We start from the raw sequence: 25436 nt of genomic DNA, 5'->3' as shown, positions 1-25436 counted from the left end.
TGAAACACAAAAAGCATGACCAATCAAAAACTGCCTAAGACCCAGAGAAGAGAAACTGAAAGACATTTATGCTAATTTTATGCACCACTAATCTACTTCTAAAAATTTGGAAATATTATATGAACACTGCATTTAAAATGAGTGTTATTATTCATCCATGTTTTAAAAAGGCAATGCATAATGTTTATCAATAATCTAAATTACTTATATTTTCTATAAGACAGATGTTTCAAGTATGTTTATCCTAAATTATTTAAGTATTCAGAAGCACTTGGTTAAATACATTCATATGTTCTAAAGCTGTTCATATAAAAAGTTTTCAGCTCATTTTAGGATTCTTGTAGCAATAATATTTATGTTACAAAATATTTTCATTTCAATCATAATATTCTCAAATAGAAACCAGACATCACCACACTGTCCATGAACAGAAGACAACACAATTTCTATTTCTTTTTCTGCCTTTTTTAAGAATAGTGAGTAGAGTGAAAGAGTAGAGTGAGTGAATTCCCAGAGACAGAAGAGGACTGCCCAGCACCTCAGTACTTAGGCAGGCTTTTTAATAGAAAGTGTATATTTCTATATGAGACTGTGATATTTCTCTACAGATTCCTATTTACCCAATGAAAATATAAGATGACTACTAAACAACTACTTATGCACACGGATGTGCATCCAGCTTCTAGTCCCACACAACTATCAGGGACCCCCGCAGCCCACTGGCTTCCATGTTTCTGCAAGAGTTCATGATGAAAATAAGAGACAAAATGAAATTTGGACGATGAATATGAAGAGAAATGTTTTTAATGAGAGAAGGAAGATAAGGCTAATTGAATTTCACATTTTTCTAGAGGCTTTTCACATCACTGAGAATCTTAAAATCATAATTAGAAATTGTTTCACGGAGGCAGTAGGCAAGACTGAACTGAAATAAAAAGTTGTTTCACATTGTGTTTCATTCCTGTAGGAGAACTAATCCTAGGGTCACACTAGTAATCGCATGTTGCATCATTGTCAGCACATATAACTAACTAAAAAGTCATTCACTCCATATCATTCTAACCCAACATCTTTTTACTTTGTGCAGACTGTTACTGCTTTAAGTGAATAATTACATTGTCTGTAGTTTCCTTAAAAAGCAATATATTTGGAGCCAAATCTAAAATGCTTAAATACAAAAACGCAAAAAATTTTTGTATCAAAATTTACATTTTTTATCAAGTCCCAATATAAATACCATTATCTAAAGTGCCAAATGTAAAATGCTTATTTTTTATAAAAAAATATAAGTCCCAATATAAATACCATTTTCTAACTACCAAGTTATGTACTACGGTGCATGCCCATTGTTCTTAGCACAGATTCCATGACAGAAGCACATTTGGCCTTCAGGACCCACCGCTGGAGAACCAATTCAGTTCATTTAATTGTAATTTTTCCCTCCTGTATCTCAGGACCAATGCTATAGGCAACCAATTGACTTAGCTGAAAACTTTATACTTTACTCATACTTTAAAAAATTAACCACTAAAGTTTCTTCTAAGTTTAAATAGTTGTGAAATATGTGAATGCTGGCATTGATATCAGATTGTTATGTTAATGTGCACAGACTTTAAATATATTTTCATCAAAACTCAGAGCCGTAGGTTTAAATCCCTTGGTTAATGGAGGATGCACACTATGTAATTTGAAAGTCTGTATTCATTGTCAAATTAATCAGATCTACTGTCAGAATAGTTCAAGGTAATTTTTCTGTTCAAACAAAAATTTAGTAGGTGTCCCCATACCAGCCAACCCACTTCTGAAATCTAATGTAAAATGAAGAGCTCACTGGAGGCGGATCACCTAAGATCAGGGGTTCAAGATTAGCCTGGCCAACATGGTGAAACCCCCTCTCTACTAAAAATACAAAAATTAGCCAGGTGTGGTGGCACATGCCTGTAGTCCCAGCTACGCAGGAGGCTGAGGCAGGAGAATCACTTGAGCCCAGGAGGCAGAGGTTAGAGTGAGCCAAGACTGCACCACTGCATTCCAGCCTGGGCGACAGAGTAAGACTCCATCTCAAAAAAAAAAAAAAAAAAAAGAGCTAAGACCATTGGATTGTAGCCATGATAAAATAAGGCCTGCCCCATCAGTCTTTATTACCAATATTCTTACTCTCTGTTTATCCTCTGAGATTAGCTGAAACCTGTCTTTTTAAATCAGAAGAAAAGTAGAAACAGGGAGAAAGGAATAGACACCTCCAGGCCCTGAGATGTTCTCAGGAAAATTGACTTTAGAGAGGAGAGTTACGGAAGTGAGAATATGAGAACTGATTCCCTGAAATATTCGCCTCCATTCACACTGCTAGAAAACATTCATGCATCATCAAGGGGATGAGGATGCACCAGCATGAAAACTATTCTCTAAAATACCATTCTTACCTTTGGGATCTCAAATTCTTAAAAACTGTGTTGAACTTCACGGACTCTCTTTCCATAAAATCCATCCATCAATCAATCTCACATTCTCTCTGCCTCTCTCCCTCTCTCCCTCTCTCTCTCCCTCTCTCCCTCTCTCCCTCTCTCACTCTATCTCACACACACACACACACACACACACACACACACACACTACACACACTACACACAAACATTTTCATTCAGATCCCTGGATGCTCAAATATAAACCCCAAATTAAGAATTGTGGCTCAAAAACACTCATTTTCAGGAATCACTGAAGTGTGTGTCTACCTAACAACATAGTGTAAAAAACAACAAAGATTATTTCATTTCCATGTGTTCCCCATACCATTACCCCGAGGACACCACCCCACACCATAGCAACCAAAGATGGACTGGGCCCAGTCCAGACCCGGGCGAACTGCTCCACTGGATCAGCTTACGTTTCAGTGGCTTGGCCACTCATTTGATCCTGTGTATTTTCTCTCTCTTCTCAAGATCTGACTAGCCTGTACCCTCTCTCCTGAATTTATAACTCGACTCCTTTCATATCTAAGACCCTATTTTCCACTCAACAATTTGACATTATAAAACAAAATACTAGGCACAGATCACTCACATTTTAAGGATATTCTTCACTTTGCAAAAAATATTTACAACTATCCTTTAAATTTTTGTCTTGTTCATAGTATATTTAAAATATTACTTGCTTTATAAAACTCAAATGCACTGTATTTTCCAAATATAAAAGACACCAGAGCGCTCTTAATAGCTCCCATCTGCTTTTATGGCTCTTATTTTTTGGTGTCCTTTCACATAAATGTGTGCTTAAGGCAGTCTGGGAAACAAGCCCATGAGGTGTCATGATCCCCATTTTGTGGTTGAAGGAGCTTAGGTGTGACTAAGTTCATTCATGGGAGGGGAATGCTAGCCCTCCACATTCCACTCACACGTCCCAGTGTCTGCTGTGATGGCCGCCTCTCACCCCCATTGCTGATGCTGCATGTTCCCTGTGCTATCCCTAGATATCGATGAGTGTCTGGAGCAGAATGTGCGCTGTGGGCCCAACCGCATGTGCTTCAACATGAGAGGAAGCTACCAGTGCATTGATACACCCTGTCCACCCAACTACCAACGGGATCCTGTTTCAGGGTATGTCTTGCCTTCTCATCCCAGACATGCTTTTGAAAATCCTTCCTCCCTCTCCTTGACCAACATAAACCTTGTCTGCTGTCATGTGTAACTCATAGGAAGTCAATAACTCCAGGAGGATGTGGGGTTACAGTGAGTATTCCCTTCAATGAATGAGCAATAATGAGCTTTTCCTGCAGCAGCCACTGCCGCCCAAGCTCACTCCTGGCTGCCAATGTTGCCTGGAGCAGTCTTCCCAGCATATAACCCACCACGTAACATGTAGAATTCATTGTGGCGCCGCAGCACTGTTTTATGAAGTGATAGAGCCTGCCTTTCTTTGAGGTTTTCCATTTCTGTTGTGTTGCCTCAGGGCGGTAAGGGCTCTGAGCACTGAGAGGCCGCCATGAAGCACCTCTTCTGCTGTTGCTCTGACTCACCACTCCATGAGAACGGAGATGAGTGAGGATGAGTCAGTTGTCTGCCCGTTCATACATCATCTCACTTACATTTCCTCTGTCTGAAACAGCCTTTTCTGCATTCTGAATAAACTACTCTTCTATTTTCTGTCTCCCCTTCCAGAAATGTTGTAGTCTGTCCAGGTCCCAAGTTAACAGGGTGATTGACAACAAGTGATAATGTTCCTCTTGGATAGACCCTGCTAATAGGAAGGTGTTTCTGAAACCATACTGACTGGGGCTCACATTTGTTTTCTTCTTGGTAATGCCTACCAAGTTACTGCAGCATAGTCAAGTGTGGGCTGCCCAGAATACACCAAAAACCTGTTTGCAATTGGTCTGATGGGACTTGGAATCGGAAGGAGAAAATTGAAAATATAGACTTAACGAAACCTCTAAAAATACTATGACTGAAGAATCCTATCTTCATAAAATGGTCCTCTGGGCATTTTTTCCCCTCTTTATTACCATCGATTTCTGGCAAACAATTTAAAAGTCATGATGACTCAAAAAGCAGTCACTGTATGCTCTGGTAAAAAAAATAAAGTTTTTAAATCTAAAATAATGTGAAAGACAGTTATAAAAGAAAGTACCCCTCCCACACCGGGAATCCCAATTGACCTTTTATTATTTTTAGAAAAATAAAGAAAATATATTCTATTTTACCTTTCAAACAGTGTTAGGATAGATACCACATAATTTAAATGTAGCTTATATTCCTCTTTAAGAAGTACATGTTTCCAATATGTATGCAGACACTTTAATTTCCAAAACTGACTTTTCATTTTAAAGAAAATACTTCTTGTGGCTTTTTCCTACTTACTTCACTGGCTCAGATACTTCTGATTTTAATGGAGCTGCAAGATAGAAGATATTTGGTTTCACACCAGCATCTCCACATAGTCATCTGGTGTCTGGTTTGAGTTAGTGACACAGAGCATGATTGTCTTCCTGCTTTTAGTCAGGCTGCCTCCTGCATGCAGTGCCTAAAAGTCTCATGGCTCATGACCACCTGCATCATGCCTCCTTCTGCTTCCAGATAACTGCGTGTACTTCATATGTCTGTTGTCCTTAGGTTCTGCCTCAAGAACTGTCCACCCAATGATTTGGAATGTGCCTTGAGCCCATATGCGCTGGAATACAAACTTGTCTCCCTCCCATTTGGAATAGCCACCAATCAAGATTTAATCCGGCTGGTTGCATACACGCAGGATGGAGTGATGCATCCCAGGACAACTTTCCTCATGGTAGATGAGGAACAGACTGTTCCTTTTGCCTTGAGGGATGAGAACCTGAAAGGAGTGGTGTATACAACACGACCACTACGAGAAGCAGAGACCTACCGCATGAGGGTCCGAGCCTCCTCCTACAGTGCCAATGGGACCATTGAATATCAGACCACGTTCATAGTCTATATAGCTGTGTCTGCCTATCCATACTAAGGGACTCTCCAAAGCCTATTCCACATACTTAAGCTGCATTAATCATGGCAATCAAGCCCCTTCCAGATCACTCTCTCTCGAGCAGTTGCAATCTTGGCAACTTGACAGCGGTGCTACACTCTTGTTTTGTGGGCCTTCCTTAGTACTTCTGAGGTATTTTTATCATCCCACCATGGTCATATCTTGTAGTAAGGTCTAGAAAAGTCCCTTGTTATTTTCTTTATTTATTACACTGGAGCAGTTACTTCCCAAAGATTATTCTGAACGTCTAACAGGACATATCAGTGATGTAAACCATCTTTAGTAGCAACGTACCTGAGATCGTTTTCCTTAAAGCCAAACCAAACAACATAAAACAAAAACAACTGATTCTAAGTCAAATCGAGTTTTTGAGTATTGACTGTTTTTAGAATCATAAAATTGATTACTACGTGTTTTGATCAAAGCTTATAACTCATGGAGATTTTTGTAAGTCTTGATACTTTATAACAGGACTTACCTATTTTCATTTCAAGGAGAAAAGAAACACTACTCATTTTTTAAAATGTAGTACAGCTACCAGAAGGCTTGTTTGATCCTATAAAGTGCTTATCTTGATTGAACATTCAGAACGAGGATATTATTTTCAGTGATTTTGTGAAATCGGCTGAACCACTTATGATAATAGAAAAAAATTCCACTTTGCCCTCATGACAGTTGTTCCTGGCATAGAACTTTAACATTTTAATACAAACTTCCATCCAGTTAGCCTCATACTTCTTTTACATTCCAGATTTTTTTTATTTTCCTGTCAATGAAAACAATTTTTAAAAATACCAGTGGGACAGGTTTGGTTTTTATAAAATCTCTTATGTTCAAATTAACATAAATGTTAAACGTCAATACACTGTACATGGTGGTAATAGACTCTAAGCAATTGCCAAGATGTATTCTATTTTTATGAAGTGTATATATATTATCTTAGTGTGCATTTTCTATATAATATCTTGATGGACTCTTTTATAAAGTTATTTTATAAAAAAACAATGTTACGCTAAAATCAGCCTAAATAAATTTTCACATCTTTTTTTCATAACCTTTTGAAGAACCCAAAATTTGTTTCCTCACAGGTAAACAGGGATTAAATTTAAAGTCATACACATAAACGCATACACATCATGACAGCCCTTGAGATAGAGGTAGTTTATTACTCACATTTTATAGGTCAGGATCCTATGACAGAGATAACTTTTATGTAACTTAGACAAGACAGCTAGTTGGTGGCAGAAAGGCTCTACGTTACCTGTCGTGACTGCCACTCCGTGAGTTTTTTCATCTACCTAAACAGTGTTTTTTATCTCATCTCAAGTGAATTCATCTCCTGCCTGTGAGATGAAGCCAGTGAAGGCCTAATTGTGACCTATGGTTGAAGGATTTTTAACCTGGAATCACATTATTCAAAGAAACCTAGAAAAAAATATCCTCTCCACAATCCAACTGTCAGGCAGGTGACTGACTCAATCAGTGTTAACCAAAGAATGTTCTACTGAATGCTGGTCTAGTAAAGATGTTTTTAGTCACATGCATTCCGTGATCAAACAAGTGTGAAAATTACGGCATAGCATGTCCTCCTATTAAAGATTTTCCATCAGCACTGACAATTAAAGGATCTTAGAAGTTCAGTAGTGAAAGGTTGGATTTGTTCAAGCCAACATTTACAGGATTTAATCCCAAATGTTTTTTTCCTAATACATCATCTCACTGAACACTTGGGGAAATGCTGATATAATACAGTCAAGACGTAGCTTCATGCCGAAATCCTTAGAAAGGACACTTTACAACTAACTACTTTGGTAAACAACTCCAACACCCCACTCTGACCATTGAGCTTCTTTCTAAAGTCAAACCACATTAGTTTTGCTCATTTCCTCTGTCCAATAGTCTACAAGCTTAGAAACTGACAGGGCAGTGACCAGACGTGAGCTACTGCATAGTCATTAGTAGGAACAGACTCCTGGTTACTATAGTATTTGGTTTGGAAATTCCTATTTGGGGAGCCAGAAGATCCAGCCAGAATCTTGACTTTAACCAAGTACTTTTTACAACCTTTCCTGAAACTTGTCCTAAGCACGCCAGTGGCTGAGCAGAGGAAACAATGAGATCAATCACCAAACCTGAAAGTTTCCTTAGGATACAGGGCAGGGTGGTGAAACCTCCTTCATCACCTCTAGCGGAGCTGCGAGGAGGAAGCCTCCATCTTGTATATTGCTGTGACAGTCCTCTGAGCCCGTAAATTCCAGACACCCCAGATAGGATGACTAGCAGAAAGGGGAAGGTCTTCAAAGGAAGGAAACTAAGAGGGCAAATGAGAGATCTAATAGGTAATCTTCAACTCATATTCAATCCCTTATACACCAGATGAAGTCTACCTACAGTATAATTAATCCGATATTAACCTAAACAGAAGTATGATCTACACCAAGAGTCAACAAACTTTCTATAAAGATACAGACAGTAAATATTTTAGGCCCTTCAGGCCTTGTGGTCTCGGTTGCCACTATTCAAGTCTGCTGTTTAGGATGAGAGCAGCCATGGACAGCACATAAATAGGTGCGCCAGTAACACTGGATTTACAAAATCTGACTGGATTAAGCCTGCAGGTCATAGTTTACCTCTGATCTACAAACTGGGTTAAATCTTTTTATCATTCACTACAGCCCAATCTGAGCTCAAAGCATACATGATAGTCTATGGCTCTGACCTGTTTTGTAGCAGGCTGCTGACCTCAGCGTGTACAAGCCTTCCACATCTCTAAAACCTGTTCTCGTTCTTTACATTAACCAGCCTGCAGACTTAGCTGTTAGGCTGGCAGTCATATTGAAGCCCCACTCTCCCTTCATAAACACACACGTGCACACGGGAGCATGCTTTGCAGGGTAGGATAACAACACACTTATCAGAACTTATCATTTCACATTTCAGTTCATCTGGGTGAGCCAGGTAGGCCAAAGATTGATACTCCCAAGAGACAGACGCATTTGTTCAGCTGGCTACCTGACATTTTCACTTGGCTCCCTCACAGCTAACTCAGACTTACACATCCAGCACATGGCTGATCCACACCCCAACCACACGCCTTTACACATCCAGCACATGGCTGATCCACACCCCAACCACACGCCTCCTACTCTCTAGCAACCTTCTAGTTACAGTGATCATGTGACTCCATTCTATCCAACAAGATGTAAGCAGAAATCACTTGGTGTAGCTTCTGGGAAATAGCTTTAGGGATAGTCTTTGTGGCATGCCAGTTTGGCTTTCTGCCTTTTTCAATCTTCCCATGCTCAGAATGTGGACAGATATTTGCCAAGCATCTTGCAACAGTGAGGCAACCACTCTGAGGATGATAGGCCTATAGGAAGGAAAGAAGGAAGAAAGGGAGGAAGGGAGGCAGGGAGGAGCTGAAACCTTTTATAGGACTTTGTTGAACCACTCTTCAGCACTGGAATAACTACCCCAGGACTTCTAATTGTTTGAGTATAAAAAAACTCCTCTCCTTATTTAAACAATTATTTGGGATTTCCAGCAAGACGGCCGAATAGGAACAGCTCCGGTGCGCAGCTCCCAGCAAGAGCAGCACAGAAGGCAAGTGATCTCCTCATTTCCAACTGAGGTACCAGGTTCACCTCATTGGAACTGATTAGACAGTGGGAGCAGCCCAAGGGGGCAAGCTGAAGCAGGGTGGGGCATCGCCTCACCTGGGAAGTGCAAGGGGTTGGAGAACTCCCTCTCGTAGCCAAGGGAAGCCATTAGGGACTTTCCCCGGCTTTCTGACACTCTGGCCCAGATACTGCGCTTTTCCCACGGTCTTCACAACTGGCAGACCAGCCCTATTTAATGCCAGATCTTCCATAGAGTCTTCCCTAATCTTTTTAACAAAGACCACTCTTTTGTCTCTTAAGTCAGTCTCTCTCTGTACCTCTCATCTGACACTTCTTACCTTCAGCTTTGTATTACGATTGCTTGGCACATGCATTTTCTTGTCTACTAGACAGCAAGAGCCTTGGATCTGGTTCATCCCTTATCCTGCATTTCTCTTAGCACAGAGCACTGTAACTAATATTTACCCCACACACTAACTGCAAGGATCACTGACTAATCAATGGATTGAATTAAGATAAAAAGGAACCCAAAGTTTATCATAATGGATATGGTTTGGCTCTCTGTCCCCTCCCAAATCTCACCTTGAATTTTAATAATTCCCACATGTCAGGAGAGAGCATTGTAGAAATAATTGAATCATGGGTATGGTTTCCCCACACTGTTCTCATGATAGTGAATTTATTCTCAGAAGATCTCATGGTTTCATAAGGGGCTTCCCCTTTTGCTGGGCTCTCATTCTCTCTCTTGCCACCCTGTGAAGAGGTGCCTTCCACCATGATTGTATGTCTCTTGAGGCCTCCTCAGCAATGTGAAACTGTGAGTCAATTAAACTTCTTCTCTTTATAAATTACCCAGTCTCGGGTCTTTCTTCAAAGCAATGTGAGAATGGACTAATACAATTATCAAAGCAAAGCAAAGGACCTTTATTACCTCCTTAAAGGTCCTATTCCCAAATAACCTCACTTTGGAAGTAGGGCTTCAACAGATGAATTTTGGGAAGATGCAATTCAGTCCATCACAGGAGTAAATGGCGGAAAGAACCTAAGTATAGGTGAAGTGAAAGGTAGGTTGCCAAGGGTGTGAGTAAAATACAGCCATATGCTGAGCATTTGAGAGATAAGGATAGAGGTAAATTTTTGTGATGGTTCCTATGGAAAATGGAAGATGGACCAAATCAGAGACATCTAAAGGATGACTTAGTAGTGACAGAGGTCTAGCTGACATTGAAAAATCATAAACCTTTCTGGCTCCAATGCATTCATGTGACTCTCAGTATTCAATCAGTGTCCAATGGCCTGCATTTAAACACACACAAACACAAGAAAATAAAAACATATGTAAGTTGATGCAGAGCTAAAGATTTAGAGGATTAGAGAGAGGAGAGACATTGCCAAACTCAAGTAAGGATGTGCAGAATGGCAACTGTGCTACAAATAAATATATCTGTCACTATGCAGACAAGAAGTTAAGAGAGTTCATATTAGGTCACACTAGATGGTCTCTACTTTTGAAATAGAGGCCAAAACAAAGGTAGCAATTTGAAATTGGGAGTTTGAGAAGAAGAATTAAGTTGAGAAATCACAGGTAAGAAGAGTCGGAAAAAGACTTCACAAGGCATCTGTACTAAAATTGGCAAAGAAAATAATAAATGCTAAGAGAATAATAAAGATCAGATAACTTGAATATTCAGTGACAATGGCATGTGTTAAGTCTATTTAGAGTGGGGAATGTACATGGCTCAATTTGCCCATAATCCAAACTTCTGAGTAGATAAATTTAGTTGGGACAATGGAGCTGATATTACTGAGTCACGTCTGAAAAAATAAATGGTGGATTCTAGGCCAGCAACAACTAAAACCATGAAATGAGTAACAGACCAAAAAAGCAAACATTCAAGGCCTGAAGTCTTATTCATTTACCCATTGGAAAACTTCTTTTTAACAGATTTAATTGGTTATACAATTTTAAAACCATGTATTTTCCATCTTAAGTATAAAATGCAATGTTTGGTAAATTTACAAAGTTGTACAACTATCACCACAATCTAATTTTAGAATGTTTCCATGACTCCAGAAAGATCCATCATGTTCATTTGCAGTCATTCCCTGATTTTACCCCTAATCCTAGACAACCAAGAATCGATTTTCTGGACTTTTTATATAAATGCAATCATATAATATATGGCCTTTTGTGTCTGGCTATTTCCATTTAGCAGAACATTCTTGAAGTTTATCCGTATTATCAGTATTTTATTCTTTATCGCTGAATTGTGTTCCATTGTGTGGCTACATCATTTTTTTTAATTTTTATTTTAATATTTTGTAGAAGTAGGATCTCACTGTGTTGCCAGGCTGGTCTTGAACTCCTGGCCTCAATTGGTCCCTCCACCTTGGCTTCCCAAGTGCTAGCAATACAGCCATGAGCCACTGCACCCAGCCATATACCACTCTTATTTATCCATCCTGTAGAGGGGAAACCCCGCAGGTGCCATGGCAAGGATCTGAAGCCTCAGCCTGTTCTCACATAAATATTGATTTAGAAAAGAATTAGAAATGTGGGCACATAGTTATTCCTTTCATATATAATCTTTTTTTTTTTAACTTTAGGTGCATACTATATCTGGCCATTTTTCCCCATGTTATCCCTAGGAACACTCTTACACAGTTGGCGGGAGTGTACATTAGTTCAGCCACTGTGGAAGACAGTGTGGCGATTTCTCAAGGATCTAGAAATCACATATAATCTTACAGTTACTCACTTACAATCATAAAGATATATACTCAATATAACCTTTAATTTTACTAATGACTATTGGGTTATGAAGCATGGAACTGAGGTGACATTGTGAACAAAGTGACCCTAAGGCAAGATGCTCTAAGCCCTCTGTCATGCCCACATAAGGGCTGCTGGAGGGCACCTCGGCTGTGCGGCAGTGCCAGCGCTGGGAGGGTGCCCGCTGTTTAGCCAGCTAGGGAAGGAGACGTCCAAAATGACTGAGACATCTCCCTCCTGGGGGAGTTAGGAGAAAACTCTGCTTCTCCAAGCCCTTGTGGCAAGGCCTGGCGGCTGTCAGGGAGGCCCGCAGACATCCTGGGGCTTAACTGTCTCTATGTGATGCTGTGTTTCAGTGGTCACATTCCATGTCCACTCTCACGCTCTGCTTCTGCACCTGGTTTCTCTTTTTCTTAAAAGATAAGAATTTAAAATAGGAACATAACCTTAGTGTCCTTGATATTTCTGACAAATATGCAAAGAGCGCTGACACATTAGCTTTTTTCCTTGCCTCGGCTACTTGAAAGTCTTGGGCCCCCTATCTCCAAGACACGTGACTTACCTGACCCTGTCACTGGCCACCATTACCTCATCCTACCTTCCCCGCCCCTGCTTTGTACTCAATAAAAGTCAGAGCATCCAGACACTGAGGGCCACTGCAGGTCCCCGCGCTTTGGCTGGCAGTGGACCCCCAGGCACAAACTCTCTTTTCTCTATCTCTGTGTCTGTGTCTTTTATTTCTAGTTTCTTGTCTCCACACCAGCAGAGAGGGGCTCACAGAACCCTACAGGGCTGGACCCTATACGTCCTCAGCTGATGAACAAATGTGAGGGGTTTTTTGATTTTGGTCTATTATGGATAATCCTGCTACAAACAACTTTATGTGTAAGTTTTTGTGTGGACATGTTTTCTTCTCCCTTGCACAGATACTTGGCAGTAAAATTGCTGGATCCCTTGGTAAATTGATGTTTAAATTTTTAAGAAATTACCAAACTGTTTTTCAAAGTGGCTGCACTGTTGACATTCTCATCAATAACACATGAGGGTTCCAGTTTCTCCACATGCTCATCGATACTTACTGTCTTTTTTATTATAACTATTCTAGTAGGTACAGAGTAGTATCTCATTTTAATTTGGATTCCTCTAATGACTAATAATGTTGAGTATCTTTTTATGTGCTATTGGCCATTGGGATATCTTCTCTGGTGAGATGTCTATTCAAATAATTTGCCCATTTCACCTCTCTTTTTTGTGTTGTTTTGTAAGAATTCTTTATATATTCTAGATCCAGGTTCTTTATCAGATACTGATTTGCCAATATGCTTTTCCAGTTGTGGCTTGTCTTTTCATTTTCTTAATGGTGTCTTTCGAAGTGCAGAGGTTTTCATTTTTAAGTCAATTTCATTAAGTTTTTTCTTTAATGGATTGTGCATTTGGTGTGCTAGATAAGAAATCTTTGTCTTAACCCAAGGTCACAAAGATTTTCTATGCTTTCTTATAAAAGTTATAGCATTTTAGCTCCTATATTTATCAAACATTTTCATTTAACTTTTGTGTATGATACGGGAGAAGGGGCTAAATTCATCATATTGTCCATGTAGAGCCAATTATCCCAGACTTATTTTGAAAAAGGTGATTTTTTTTTCCCACTGAATTGCCTTGGCACTTTGTCAAAACTTAATTGACCATAACCTGATTACTGTAACTTTAGAGTAAATTTTATAATTAGAAAGGGTAAGTCCTCTAACTTTAATTCTTGTTTTTCAAAACTATTTTGGCTACACTGGGTCCCCTGCATCTCCATATAAATTTTAGAGTTTATCGATTTCTGTGAAAGAGCTTGTGGGAATTTGAGAGAAATTTTATCCAATCTGTAGATCAGTTTGGGAAAATAAATACTATTCTTGAATCATACAAAAATGGTTGGACTGGCGATGGTGTCTCAGCACTTTAGGAGACTAAGGAGGGAGGATCACTTGAGCCCAGGAGTTCAAGACCAGCCTGGGCAACATAGTGAAATGATACCGTCTTTACCCACATAAAAAATGGTTTTTTAATTAGCTGAGCATGGTGGTGTGCACCTGTGGTCCTACTTACTTGGTAGGCTGAGTGGGGAGGGTCACTTGAGCCCAAGAGTTTGAGGCTGTCATGTGCCATGATATGCCACTGCATTGCACCCTGGGCAATGGAGCAAGACCCTCTCTTTAAAAAAATAAAAAGGGCTGGGTCAGTGGCTCATGCCTGTAATCCCAGCACTTTGGGATGCTGAGGCCAGTGGATCACAAGGTCAGGCATTCAAGACCAACCTGGCCAACATGGTGAAACCCTGTCTCTACTAAAAATACAACAACAACAAAAATTAGCTAGGTGTGGTGGCATGCACCTGTAATTCCAGCTACTCAGGAGGCTGAGGCAGCAGAATTACTTGAACCCGGGAGGCAGAGGCTGCAGTGAGCCAAGATGGTGCCACTCCACTCCAGCCTGGGTGACAGAGTGAGACTCAGTTCCAAAAAAAAAAAAAAAAAAAAAAAGAAAAGGAAGAAGAAGAAGAGGAGGAGGAGGAGGAGAAAAAGAAGAAAAAATGGTTGCAAGCATAGGTTCTGAAGTCAGGTGATCTGAATTCACAAGTAGCTCCACTCTCTAACAATATAATCTTAGGCAAATTAATCTCTGTAAACCTGTATAAATCTCAGTTTACTTCTATTTGAAATGAGCATATTAATAATACCAGCTTTTACTTCAGAATCAAAATACATGTTTTCCTCTCAGTCCCTAGGACAGTGTTGTTTTAAGTTATTATCACATTGTCTTTTTTTTATTCCACACCAGGAACTACGCAGGCTCTAGAGATAAAGAGAGCTGCAAGTTGAAGAATTGTCTTTGAAACGGTAAGATTGCCCTGGGTCCCGTGTTTTCGCTGTTCTGGCTGGTGGAAGATAAAAAAGTGGCCTTGGTGTCGAGGGGGACAGGGAAGGTGATTCCAATAGAAAGACACGTGGACAGGAGGAAGGACTGACTCTACCAGCTACCTTTAAAAAAAGCAAACAAAACATGGCTTTCTATTCATTCAAGCAACACGCCAACTCCCTACTATTTGTCAGTAGAAGATGAAAGGGGTGGCTTATACTCTCTTCTCCCTTTCTTGTTGAGGTTTTCTCTTTAAAGCTTATGTTCATTTTTACTTGATTTCACAGAGTAATAGAGCGTCCATAGATAGATGGGCAGAAGGTGGTATTTGACTCACGTTCCAAGAAGTCCTGTGTTTTAGCCACCCTAAGAATGTTCCTGATGGTAATAACACACTTTGGTCCAGTGAAATGATTGCTTTCTTTCTCTCCAGACATTCTGCAGGGAACAATAGGACACACAGAAAGCCTTTAGTTCCCACACGATTTTCTGGTGGTAGGGGCTGTCCTTGTGTACTGAGGCCCTTTGTTCTTGTTCTGTTGGTTTGCAGGCTCCCAGAATGTCTGATTTTCAAGCTTCTGATCTACCATGTCCTGCTATTTCCAGTTGCCTCTGCCTCTGAGTCAGACAGCAGGAAGGAGACAAGCTCGTCGTGCCCTGGCCTGGGCTCCCAAACAAAGTGGTTCCATGTGCAGAGGCAGTGCCTCACATGTCCCTTTGGCCACCGCTGGTTCCAGCTCTGCAGGAACACTGACGGAATATATCAACAGACTTTCCCAGGTATCTAAGGCACATTTGCAAAATGTCAAGTGACGCTTGATGACCAGCCTGCTGATGAACGGCAGCCTTCCAGGGGTCTTTGGACGGGACACCCTGAGGCCACATTTTCAGTGTGTAATCGCCTCTCCTGAGACAGAAAGCTCGCTGCCAAGCCAGAGCAGCCGTTCAACATGTAACTGGTCAAAGCGATTGCCATTTCCCAATCACCAGGCTCTGCCAAGACTCTGTTTCAGATTTTCTACTCAGAGAGGCAGCCTGGGAATTTGGAAGTTCTTTACAGAGGTTTCTGGATGATCCTCCCTCCCCAAGTCTGCCATCTGAGCGCTCATGATGGCGTTTACCACCTTCGCTGTGTCAGCTGCTTCCCCTTTATCAGTTCTCCCTCCTTTTATGCCAGCCTGTGCTCAGTAACAATCATCTTCTATCAGGATTTGTCTGTCTTGGGGCCTTTAATGGTACTTGCTAGTGATGTACAGAAGATGTTAAGCCAGTGACCAAGATCCTCAGCCAACTGTTTGCCACCCAGTCACAATCAGTTTACATGGAGAAATATGCAAAGCTCAGACAAATACATGCTTTTTATTGCTAGCTCAGTGTTTTGCCCCAATCAATAATACAAGCTTTTCTCAAATTAGCATGCCTTCTGCTTATACTGTGGGTAGAACCAGGGTCCTCACGAAAATCAGACTAAGGGATTTTTAGGGTCCTTTTTCCTGGCCCTTTTCATGGAAATGTGTCTCTCACAGTTCCATTGGACTACAGAATTCAAGAGCACTTGGGAATCTCAAGGGAGAAAACTGAAAAAGAATACACGAGATAGAAACACGGACTGTTAACCTTTCAGTTCATCCCATTACATGTGCCATCGCTTAGCACCAAGACCCATTAAATCCCTGTACTTGACCATCGTATGAGCAATCCCCTTTCTTCAAGGGTAAACTGGGGGTCAGAAGAGGTAAGGCCCCTTAGAAGTTCACAAATATGAGAGATCCAAGTAGAGGGGTAAGTAAGATTTACAGAAGAGTTGATGGTCAAGGAAACCAATTGGTAATCAAATTAGAATAGGCACGTGAACACGTAACCAAAGCTTATAGCTTAGAAAAAGACTTAGCATCAGAAATAAAGAGACCATCTGAGTCAGTGTATTCACAAAGTGTAAAAGTGAGCACAAAACCAGGCAATCAGAGAAGATGAAGAAAGCACATTCCATAGCTCAGAAACATGCCCAAGGTCCAAAGTCTAGAAAAACAGCTAATATCTAGAATTGATATGAAAAATCCTCAGTATGGGCTTTGAGAGTCTCTGCTAACTGATTCTGTATCTACTCAGGAGTCCACCTCTCCTAAAGATCTACATCTATATGACCTTCAGGCTAATTTATATCCCAGTCCTTCAACCATTTTTAGCCATCTTACTCATGTCCCACAACCTTAATTCCCACTGTACTTCCTTCTAACAAATGGAGCGTCTTTCTCCTTTAAAGCTTTACTCAAAACTCACTCTTCTAGGAATGTGTACCAGTTCAAAAACGTGTACTGTCGCAAAACCAGGCAATGAGACGGGTATTGGTGAAGCCGCTGGCCCAAGAATGGCAGTGAATGTGCTTTTCTCCCTGTGGTCCTTCTTTTGTTTCTTTGTTCTAAGTCATCACTACAGCCCAGCCCAGGTGGCCCCACACTGTCCTCCGACATGCCAGGCCTCCATGGACAGGTCACATCTGACATGAAAGCTCATCTGTTTTTTTTGGAAAGTGTTTTCAGTCTCTGTCTACAAGTGAGCTGAGCTCTGACCTTAGCATGGAGAGGGTTCTGCCCTGTGCTATCTAGATAAATAACTCTCCTTAGAACCTTGGGATAACCAAATGTGCCCCGTGCATTATTTTAGGGAGTGAGGCTAAGTGGATGGGCCCTGGCCCCACTACCCACACTGCAATGGGAATAATTTTAAATCCGTTTTCTCTATTGAGGATATTGTATAATGTCAGTTAAAACCAAGGTTGGACATCCCTTTAAAAACATTGGAAACTACTTTCTTCAATCAGATGTTTCTGTTTTTACACTTTAATAGAAAGGGCCCACGGAAATGCTGGAAATGTGTGTACTGCTGAATTCTTATTCAATGTGAATATATTCTTCTATGCCAAAAGCGTGACAGAAGATGCCTTTAAAATGTACATGCTGCTTATAAATCTGTCTTTTAACACTTAGCTGAGATATTACTTCTTGTCTCTCTTGAATTCTATCTCCAATCCCAATTAGATCTCATTCCTCCTCCTCGTACCCACCTAGGACTCCACACGGCTGTATTACTCCGCTAGGGCTGCCATACAGAATACTGCAGCCTGAGTGGCTTAAACAACAGAAATTGACTTTCTCACAGTTCTGGAGGCTGAAAGTCCAAGATTGTTAAGCAAAGCAGGTTAACTTCTTCCTGTGGCTTCTCTCTCTCTGGCTTGCAAAGGGTTTCTGTGGCACACATCTCCCTGGTGTCTCTGTGTGTGTCCAAAACCTTTCGTCTTGTAAGGACACCAGTCAGACTGAATTAAGACTTGCCCTAATGACGTTGTTTTTAACTTAATCGCTTCTCTAAAGGCCCTATCTCCAAATACGGTTCCATTCTAATGTACTGGCTTTAGGGGTTCAGTATATGAGTTTTTCAGGAACACAACTCAGTCCATAACAACAGTATATGGTAACTGTCTGTTGATACGTTTCCTCCAAGTCCATAGCAATGCATTTGTTAATCACGTATCTCCTGGGCTTACAGAAGTGGCACAGTGCCTGGGATACAGCAGGCCAGAACAAATGTTTGATAAACGTATGGGTGAATATACATATGTCTAATACAGTTGGGGTCACTGAGGAGGGTTTTATTGATTTGCCTGGCTTTACATAAGAGAAAGAAGGAAACCTTCTATGTTGGGTACTAAAGATACTTGAAAGTTGCTCAGAAGCTCTTCATGATGGAATCTGTTACTCCGCATCAAAGATCTCTGAAGTTGTTGCTAATGGAATTTAAAATGCTGACTGACTGCCATGCGACGATATGTTCATTTAACACTTCCGTGCGCACGGTTGTGTGGACTGCAGTATTGAACTGCTTAGGGAATTAACAATTAAAAGGAACAGGCAGGACCTTGGAAGGACAGAGTAAAACTAAAAGAAAAATTTAATGAGAGGAAAGGAAGAGTGGGTACTAAAGGGATCCGCTGCTTCGTTGCCAAGGAGACAAAGTAACGTTGAAGAAATTGGACCTGTACATAGAAACATCTGGATGGCAAACAAAAAGTTCAATGTTCCCAGCTGTTTGATCTACACAGAACTTCACTCCCTGATGTCTGAAAACATTTGGAAGGGTGGCTGGAGGCTTCATCTTTTTTCTGTGTTCCTGGTTGGGCCTCTCAGACCCCTGACTCTTAATAAGTCCACTGAAAAACACGGATTTACTAACACCAAATGATCATAGCTGCTACAGACCAAGATTTTGTTGTGTCCCGTGGCATTTCCAGCACATGGACTGTGGTATTAGGGGCATCAGTAAAAGACATGTGACGACGTGAGCCTGTCTGGGCACTTTGCACATCTGAATCCTTATCACTGCATGTGCAGTCATGCCGGACACAGGTCTACAACAAAGTAAATTCCACCAGCCTGATCTCTGCAAGGCATCCCATCCTTTTTGTATAGAGAAAATGGGGGCGGGGGAAGAATGTGACATGTGCCAAAGCAATGAAACAGCTTCCCAGATTCACAGTAGCAAATTAGCATGTAAAAAGAAGTGCCTTGGGCCCGGTAAGGAAAGAACAGGATGGGATGTTTCACAGACATGGTTTTCATCTTCTCCTGCTTTGAAAGCTCAACTTTTTATGTGGTATCCTTGAGGGTTCGTGGTTTGGGAATGTAAGCCTTTTTTCTTCTGCCCCGAGGATGCCGGTGGTGCTGCGGCTGCGGCGTTTACCCCAAGGTAACTGCCACGAAATATCTCACTTTTACTGTTATTTTCGCATCGCTCTAGTAGATCCACTTTGGAAGCAAAAGACATCATTCTATTCATAGCATTCCGTTTTTAGTAGTGTTATTTCCATTAACAAAACATAGCGATTCTCAATTGCTGGAAATGTCCAGTCCTAGAAAATGTAGCATTCCTAGGCGTGATATTAACGTGGCTCCGGAACTGTTGTTGGCTGAAGAATTTTTTTTGACTCCGATTTTTCCAAAATAGACCATTCTGATGATCCAGATGATTCTGATGTTAGTTCTGTTTAGAAATAACTCCAAAAACAGTTTTTATATTTTATTTTCACATTGAAAATCAGTCAGATTTGCCTCCGCCTCAAAGAGCGTGTTTATCTAAAATTAAATGAGTGCTGGCAGCGACCTGAATTTTTTCTTTTTTCTAAATGGGATTAAGGGGCATTCTCTAAGTGACTGGAGTACTCGATACAGGAGCGAGTAAAAAGGATGGAGTATAATTACTCTGTGGTGACAGCTGCAAACGGGACCAGTCGAGCTCATCTCAGCAGAGACTTCTTTCCCTCACCAGGATACTGCGATAAAGAATCGAACCAGGTACAAGTACAGCACGTGCAGGGGCACTAATCCAAGACTAAAAGGGCCTGGGAAACGTGGCAGCCAAGCAAAAACCCGAATTTTAATCATATTAGCTAACTCTTATTGAGCCAGACACAATTCTACACAACTTGCATACGTTACCTAAATTCGTTACTGCATACTTCAAAACCCCTTGATGTAGATATTGTAATTTATCCCCAATAAATAAGCAGAGGCATAGAAAGTGAGGTAATCTGCCCAAAGTCGTGTGGATGGTAAATGGCAGAGCCTGGATATAGAACCAGGTTACCAGGGGCTCTTAACCTCTCTGCTCTCTGCTCCACAGTGCAAGGAATGGCCCAGCGTTATCCAGGTGGCAAGGAAGAGGAAGAGGCAGGAAACACCTCAGTGGGGAAGTGTCATCTCCACAGAGGTCACTAGATTCAGAGGTGAGTGAGTAGTTCCATATGGCTAGAAGCCTGGAGAATAGAGCAGATACAAAAATATGAAGGTCCCCATAAATTCTTTTAGGAAGTTATGACTTTATTCCAGAGTAATGTGAAACAGAATTTGTTTTGAGAGAAGCTGAAAGGCTGAACAAAATGACACCAACCCTAAGTAGTTAGTCCTTATCCAAATTGAGGATTGTTAGAGAAAATTTAGGAACAGATTGTTTATGATAGAGTCCATTTGTTTTCTTTAGGGGAATATTAGCAAATGCCACTTTTCTAGATGGTGGAGTCTGATAAGTTTTAGCCTCATCCTTCCTAAATGAAAGTGTACCAGGACCCTTAGCAAGGGGTTCAGGAGACCAGAGGTGGCCTTCCTAGAACCAGAAAATCAGGACTGACTGGCTCAAAAATACATAATTCCCTTGGGAAATGGAGGTTGTTTAACCATTGCTTCTCACACAAAGCCTGAACCTGGCTGCTGAACGGCCAGCATGGTCCACGCCACAACTCAATATGGGTGTTTGGCTTCATAACAATTCTCATTCCCGGTCTGAGATCAAAGTACCCATGCTGCTCAGTGGAAGAGCTGTGGTGGGAAGCGGCACTTGGCACATTCAGAACGCCACCACACGAGGCAGGCACAGTTCCCAGGTACTTACTGAGGAAGGTTAAAAGTGAGGATGCAGCTTGCTAAACTGACACTATCAAGATAAATGGTGTACTATCTTTCTTGCAATTTTTTGCTTCACTTTCAAATAAAGCACAACTCAAATTATCTGATTACACCCTAGGAAATGTTTCTTAAAAAAAAAAATAAGTAGCCTTATTTGCAAGTAGCACAAAATTCGCTTTCATTCAAAGCAGATGAGAAGGAGAATGAACAAGAAGCCACGGTTCCCTGTATCCATTCCGTTTCCTGCCTGCGGGATACTATTCCACAGACTAAAGGTGAAAACATAGAGACATTTAAGTCTTTCTCACAACCTGGGAGCTTCGATCCCATAAGCTGATTTTTGCATACCAATAGTTATATCTGGATTCTGAACAAATGAAACTGAGCCTTCTCAGCCTCCAGTTTGAAGAGGCACAGGCATCTGTCCTCAGCTGACACACACCCAGCTAAAACACTGCAGCTTGGCTGGCCTTTTGTCATTGCTCTCTTGACAGCAAAATAACTATCATCTGGCTTGGTTGGATCAAAGAAGGACATGCATTTGAGGCAGGGCTGTTCCTTTACAGAATCGCACTTTGTTATTATTACCTCTTTGGCAACATGATATGGAAATTAAAAATAGGCATCTTTTGATATGCAGCAGAAACCGTCACCAGACCTGCAGACTGAGCTTGACTTTTTGCCTAGCAGTCTCTTTGAAAAGAAACTTCTGCTTCTACAGTTCCTCCATCTTTTAGCGGTAGCTTCAGATGTCAGGTTTGAACAAAGCTTGAAGATGAGTCACAAACAACAAGACAGAGGGACTGATGATGTGTCTACTCCAATAGGGAAATGAGGACACACTAGAGGTCCTCATTTGTAGGTCCTAGTGTGCCCAACAGGAGGGCTGGTTTCAGCCTGCCCTAATCTCTGCTGCTTAGCAAAGGCCCACATCAGAATTGTTGGCTACCCTAGTTTGTCACACATATGATTAGTTTTCAAGCTGGAAAGTGTGGATATCATTGTACATATGAGGCAGCTGAGATTGAGAAAGGAGGAGTGAAAACTTTAAAGTCCAACCAAGTACTGAGGTCCCATCTCAGGCTCTGTGCCACTTAAGAAACCATGTCCCAAAAATTAATTCATTTTTGGTTATACTTGTTAATTTCAAATTAAGTACGGATGGATAACAGAAATAATCCTCTCACAAAAATAAATGTGGGAAGAGTTTGGAGGTGGTAGAAGTTACAGAGGCAGATGTAAGGTATAGACCAGAATGAGAAATAGACCACACAACATAGGACAGAATAAGATCACGAAAGGATAAAGGAAAAGAAGAAAGAAAGTGTCATTATGGGTTGAATTATGTCCCCCAAAAGACATGCCAACTAGTCCTAACTGCTAGTACCTTTGAATATAACCTTATTTGGAAATACAGTCTTTGCAGACATCATCTAGTTAAAATGAGGTCATTAGCGTGGGCCCTAATCTGACTGATGTCCTTAGAAGACACACGGGAAATGTGCTGAGTTATGACAAAGACTGGGATTGGAGTGATTCAGCTGCAAGCCTAAAAACATCAGGGCCTGGCGACCACCTCCAGAAGCTAGGGAGGGGCAGGGAAGGCATCTCCCCAGTGGGTTTCAGAGGGAGCACAGCCCTGCTGACAACTCGACTTTGGACTTCAGAACTGTGAGAGAATAAATTTCTGTTGTTTTAAGCCACACAGTTTGTGGTACACAGTTAGGCAGCACTAGGAAACTAATACGGGGTCAGAAGGAGAAGCTGGAACCTGAGGTCACCCAGCTATCCCCCGGCGTGAAGCAGAATTAAGATACTTCACCTGTTGGCTCAAAGGATATTTTCCAAAATTTTTTCACCCTTCAGAAAATCAAAGCAATCTTTACTTGTGCTCCATTTTCCAGCACCACCCTATGTTTTTGTTGTTTTTTTTGTTTGTTTGAACAGAACTCTCTGAAGCTAACTTGATTTCATTTGCAAGTTCTGCGAGTAGTCCAGGCTTTAATATGTCCCATCCTAGAAACCTGAGCTCATGCAGCCAGCCGGGCGAATCTCAACCATCTTCATGCTGTAATTTCATCTTAACCATGTCCATTCCTCTTTAACTGGAATTTCATTCTTGTCAATGGACAGAACTGAAACCAGTTAGGATTTGGAGAAGTTCTACCTCCCTGTGTCTATTGTAGTCAACTTTTTTTGGGTTTTGGCAAACGCACAACTCTCCACCTGCCAGGGTCTGTTACACAGATCCAACTGCACAACGGAAAAAATGCTCTCAGACACAAATTTCCAGTGGACAAGTGGGCTAGGGGGTTGTGATCCACTCACAGAGAGAGAGAGCACAGCTACAGAACTCTGACTAGGTCACCGTCTCTGCATTAATTCAGTATAGATTTAATAACAGAGGCCCTAAGTCAACACACTTGTAGAGAAAGATTAAAGGCCAGGTTCCAAACCTAAAGCAAACACCATTAGAGGGTAATCTCCTTGGTCAACCTCCCCCCAAGAGGGCCATCTGGCTCAAAGGTTAGTTTTAAGACCACATGAGTAAATAAGCTAAGTAAACTCCCCACATTCCTTTGTTTCTACTCTATTTAACTAAGGAGACAAGGCTGCCTTCAGCCAAGAACTATAGAAAAAAACCTCTAGGCCTTCCAAAAGGGTTTCAGACTCTGTAACTTTCTCTAATATTTTTCCCTTACTATTTTTGCCACCACCCTGACTGAATGCCCACCTCCACCTATATTGTGGGGCATCCTGCACTGCACACAGTATTACTGACACACAGCGCCATACCCACTCCTTCCTCCTGAAAGTCAAGGGGAAGAGAACCCACTGCCTGACATTTTCCTGCCGGGGACCCTGCAAAAGGCATGAGGGGCAGGAAGCAATCCAGAGGTGAAGGCTGCTCCAGGGCACACGCTCTCTGTGCTTTGGCAACGCTGTTCTGCTAAGGGGGTGCCTGTTATATTTCCTCTTTCTTGCTTTTGATTTTTCTCCAATATACATAGTTCTTACTAAAACTTTCTTGTACATACTTCTCTAATACACCTTTGTTTGTCATCTAAGAACGATTTCTAGATCTGGAATTGCTGGGTCAAAAATTATAACTCCTGAGGTTTCAGAGATGTGTCAACAAATTGCTCTGATGATATAATTTACACTCCCAAGTAGAAAGCACTTAATTTCACCAACTTCACAAGAAATTTTTACTCTGATAAAATTATAAACTGTATAGTTATATGATAAATTTACCTATTTGTACCCATAAACTGGAAACCAGACACATAATTTGAAGCCCATGTATTTCTCTAAAAAACTCTAGTTCATATCAGTTCTCTTTTTCTTTTTCTTTTTTTGAGATGGAGTTTCTCTCTTGTTGCCCAGGCTAGAGTACAATGGTGTGATCTCGGCTTACTGCAACATCTGCTTCCTGGGGTCAAGTGATTCTCCTGTGTCAGCCTCCCAAGTAGCTGGGATTACAGGCGCCCGCCACCACACCCAGCTGATTTTTGTATTTTTAGTAGAGACCGGGTTTCATCATATTTGTCAGGCTAGTCTCAAACTCCTGACCTCAGGTGATCCTCCCATCTTAGCCTCCCAAAGTGCTGGGATTACAGGTGTGAGCCACCATGCCCGGCCTCCGTTCTCTTCTTAAAAATTGTATCTTAATGCCACCATGCCCTAGTAACTACACAACATCTAACACACAGTTAGGTACATAATAAATACTGAAATAAATGAATGTGATTTAATGTCTGATGAGAAACCAGTTTTGAAAAGCAGTATGTTACAGAGAATGTGTTCAGTATTTTTTTTTCAAAATAGTAACTTCCTTAGTAACAGGACAAACAATTCAAGGAAGCAGGATCTTGCTTCCCTGAATTATGCTACCAAGATTTTGCCAAACAATTTATTCTTTAATCTTTACTTTTGAGTGAATGATTTATTGACAAAGTACAAACAAAACAGCAAACACCAATGCAGAAGTGAAAGGAGAGCTTTCCATTCCTATGCCTGAATCTTGTTTTCCCTTCCAGAGGCCAATGCTATTACAGCCAAACATCATTTTTCAATGGTATCAATTCACCACAAGGCATTTGCCGAAGTCCATCACCAACGACCGCCATTCCCACAGGTAAAGGCATGTTTTGCAAAGTTTTCGGCAAGTGCTCTTTCTACCCTTGG

General features: G+C 41.1%; 1 protein-coding gene and 1 long non-coding RNA gene across 8 annotated transcripts in view; one reads left to right on the top strand and one right to left on the bottom strand.

Annotated features, from left to right (window-relative positions):
- Positions 1-6556, top strand: part of HMCN1 (hemicentin 1) — a 528603-nt gene extending 522047 nt beyond the window's left edge. For all 6 annotated transcript variants that reach the window (XM_032291619.1, XM_032291616.1, XM_032291617.1 and 3 more), the window contains 2 exons: positions 3467-3593; positions 5106-6556. In XM_032291619.1, coding sequence (XP_032147510.1) covers positions 3467-3593; positions 5106-5472 — 494 coding nt within the window. In that variant the 3' untranslated portion in view covers positions 5473-6556. The remainder of the gene's footprint in view (positions 1-3466; positions 3594-5105) is intronic.
- LOC116560285 overlaps positions 1-25436 on the bottom strand; it is a 148178-nt gene that overhangs the window by 40458 nt on the left and 82284 nt on the right. The window lies entirely within an intron of this gene.

Source organism: Sapajus apella, unplaced genomic scaffold (genome assembly GCF_009761245.1).
Source record: "Sapajus apella isolate SASKATOON/1434 unplaced genomic scaffold, GSC_monkey_1.0 scaffold25, whole genome shotgun sequence".
Classification (NCBI taxonomy): Eukaryota; Metazoa; Chordata; class Mammalia; order Primates; family Cebidae; genus Sapajus; species Sapajus apella.
Note: the sequence above shows the minus strand (reverse complement) of the source record. Positions and strands in the feature narration are given on the sequence as shown.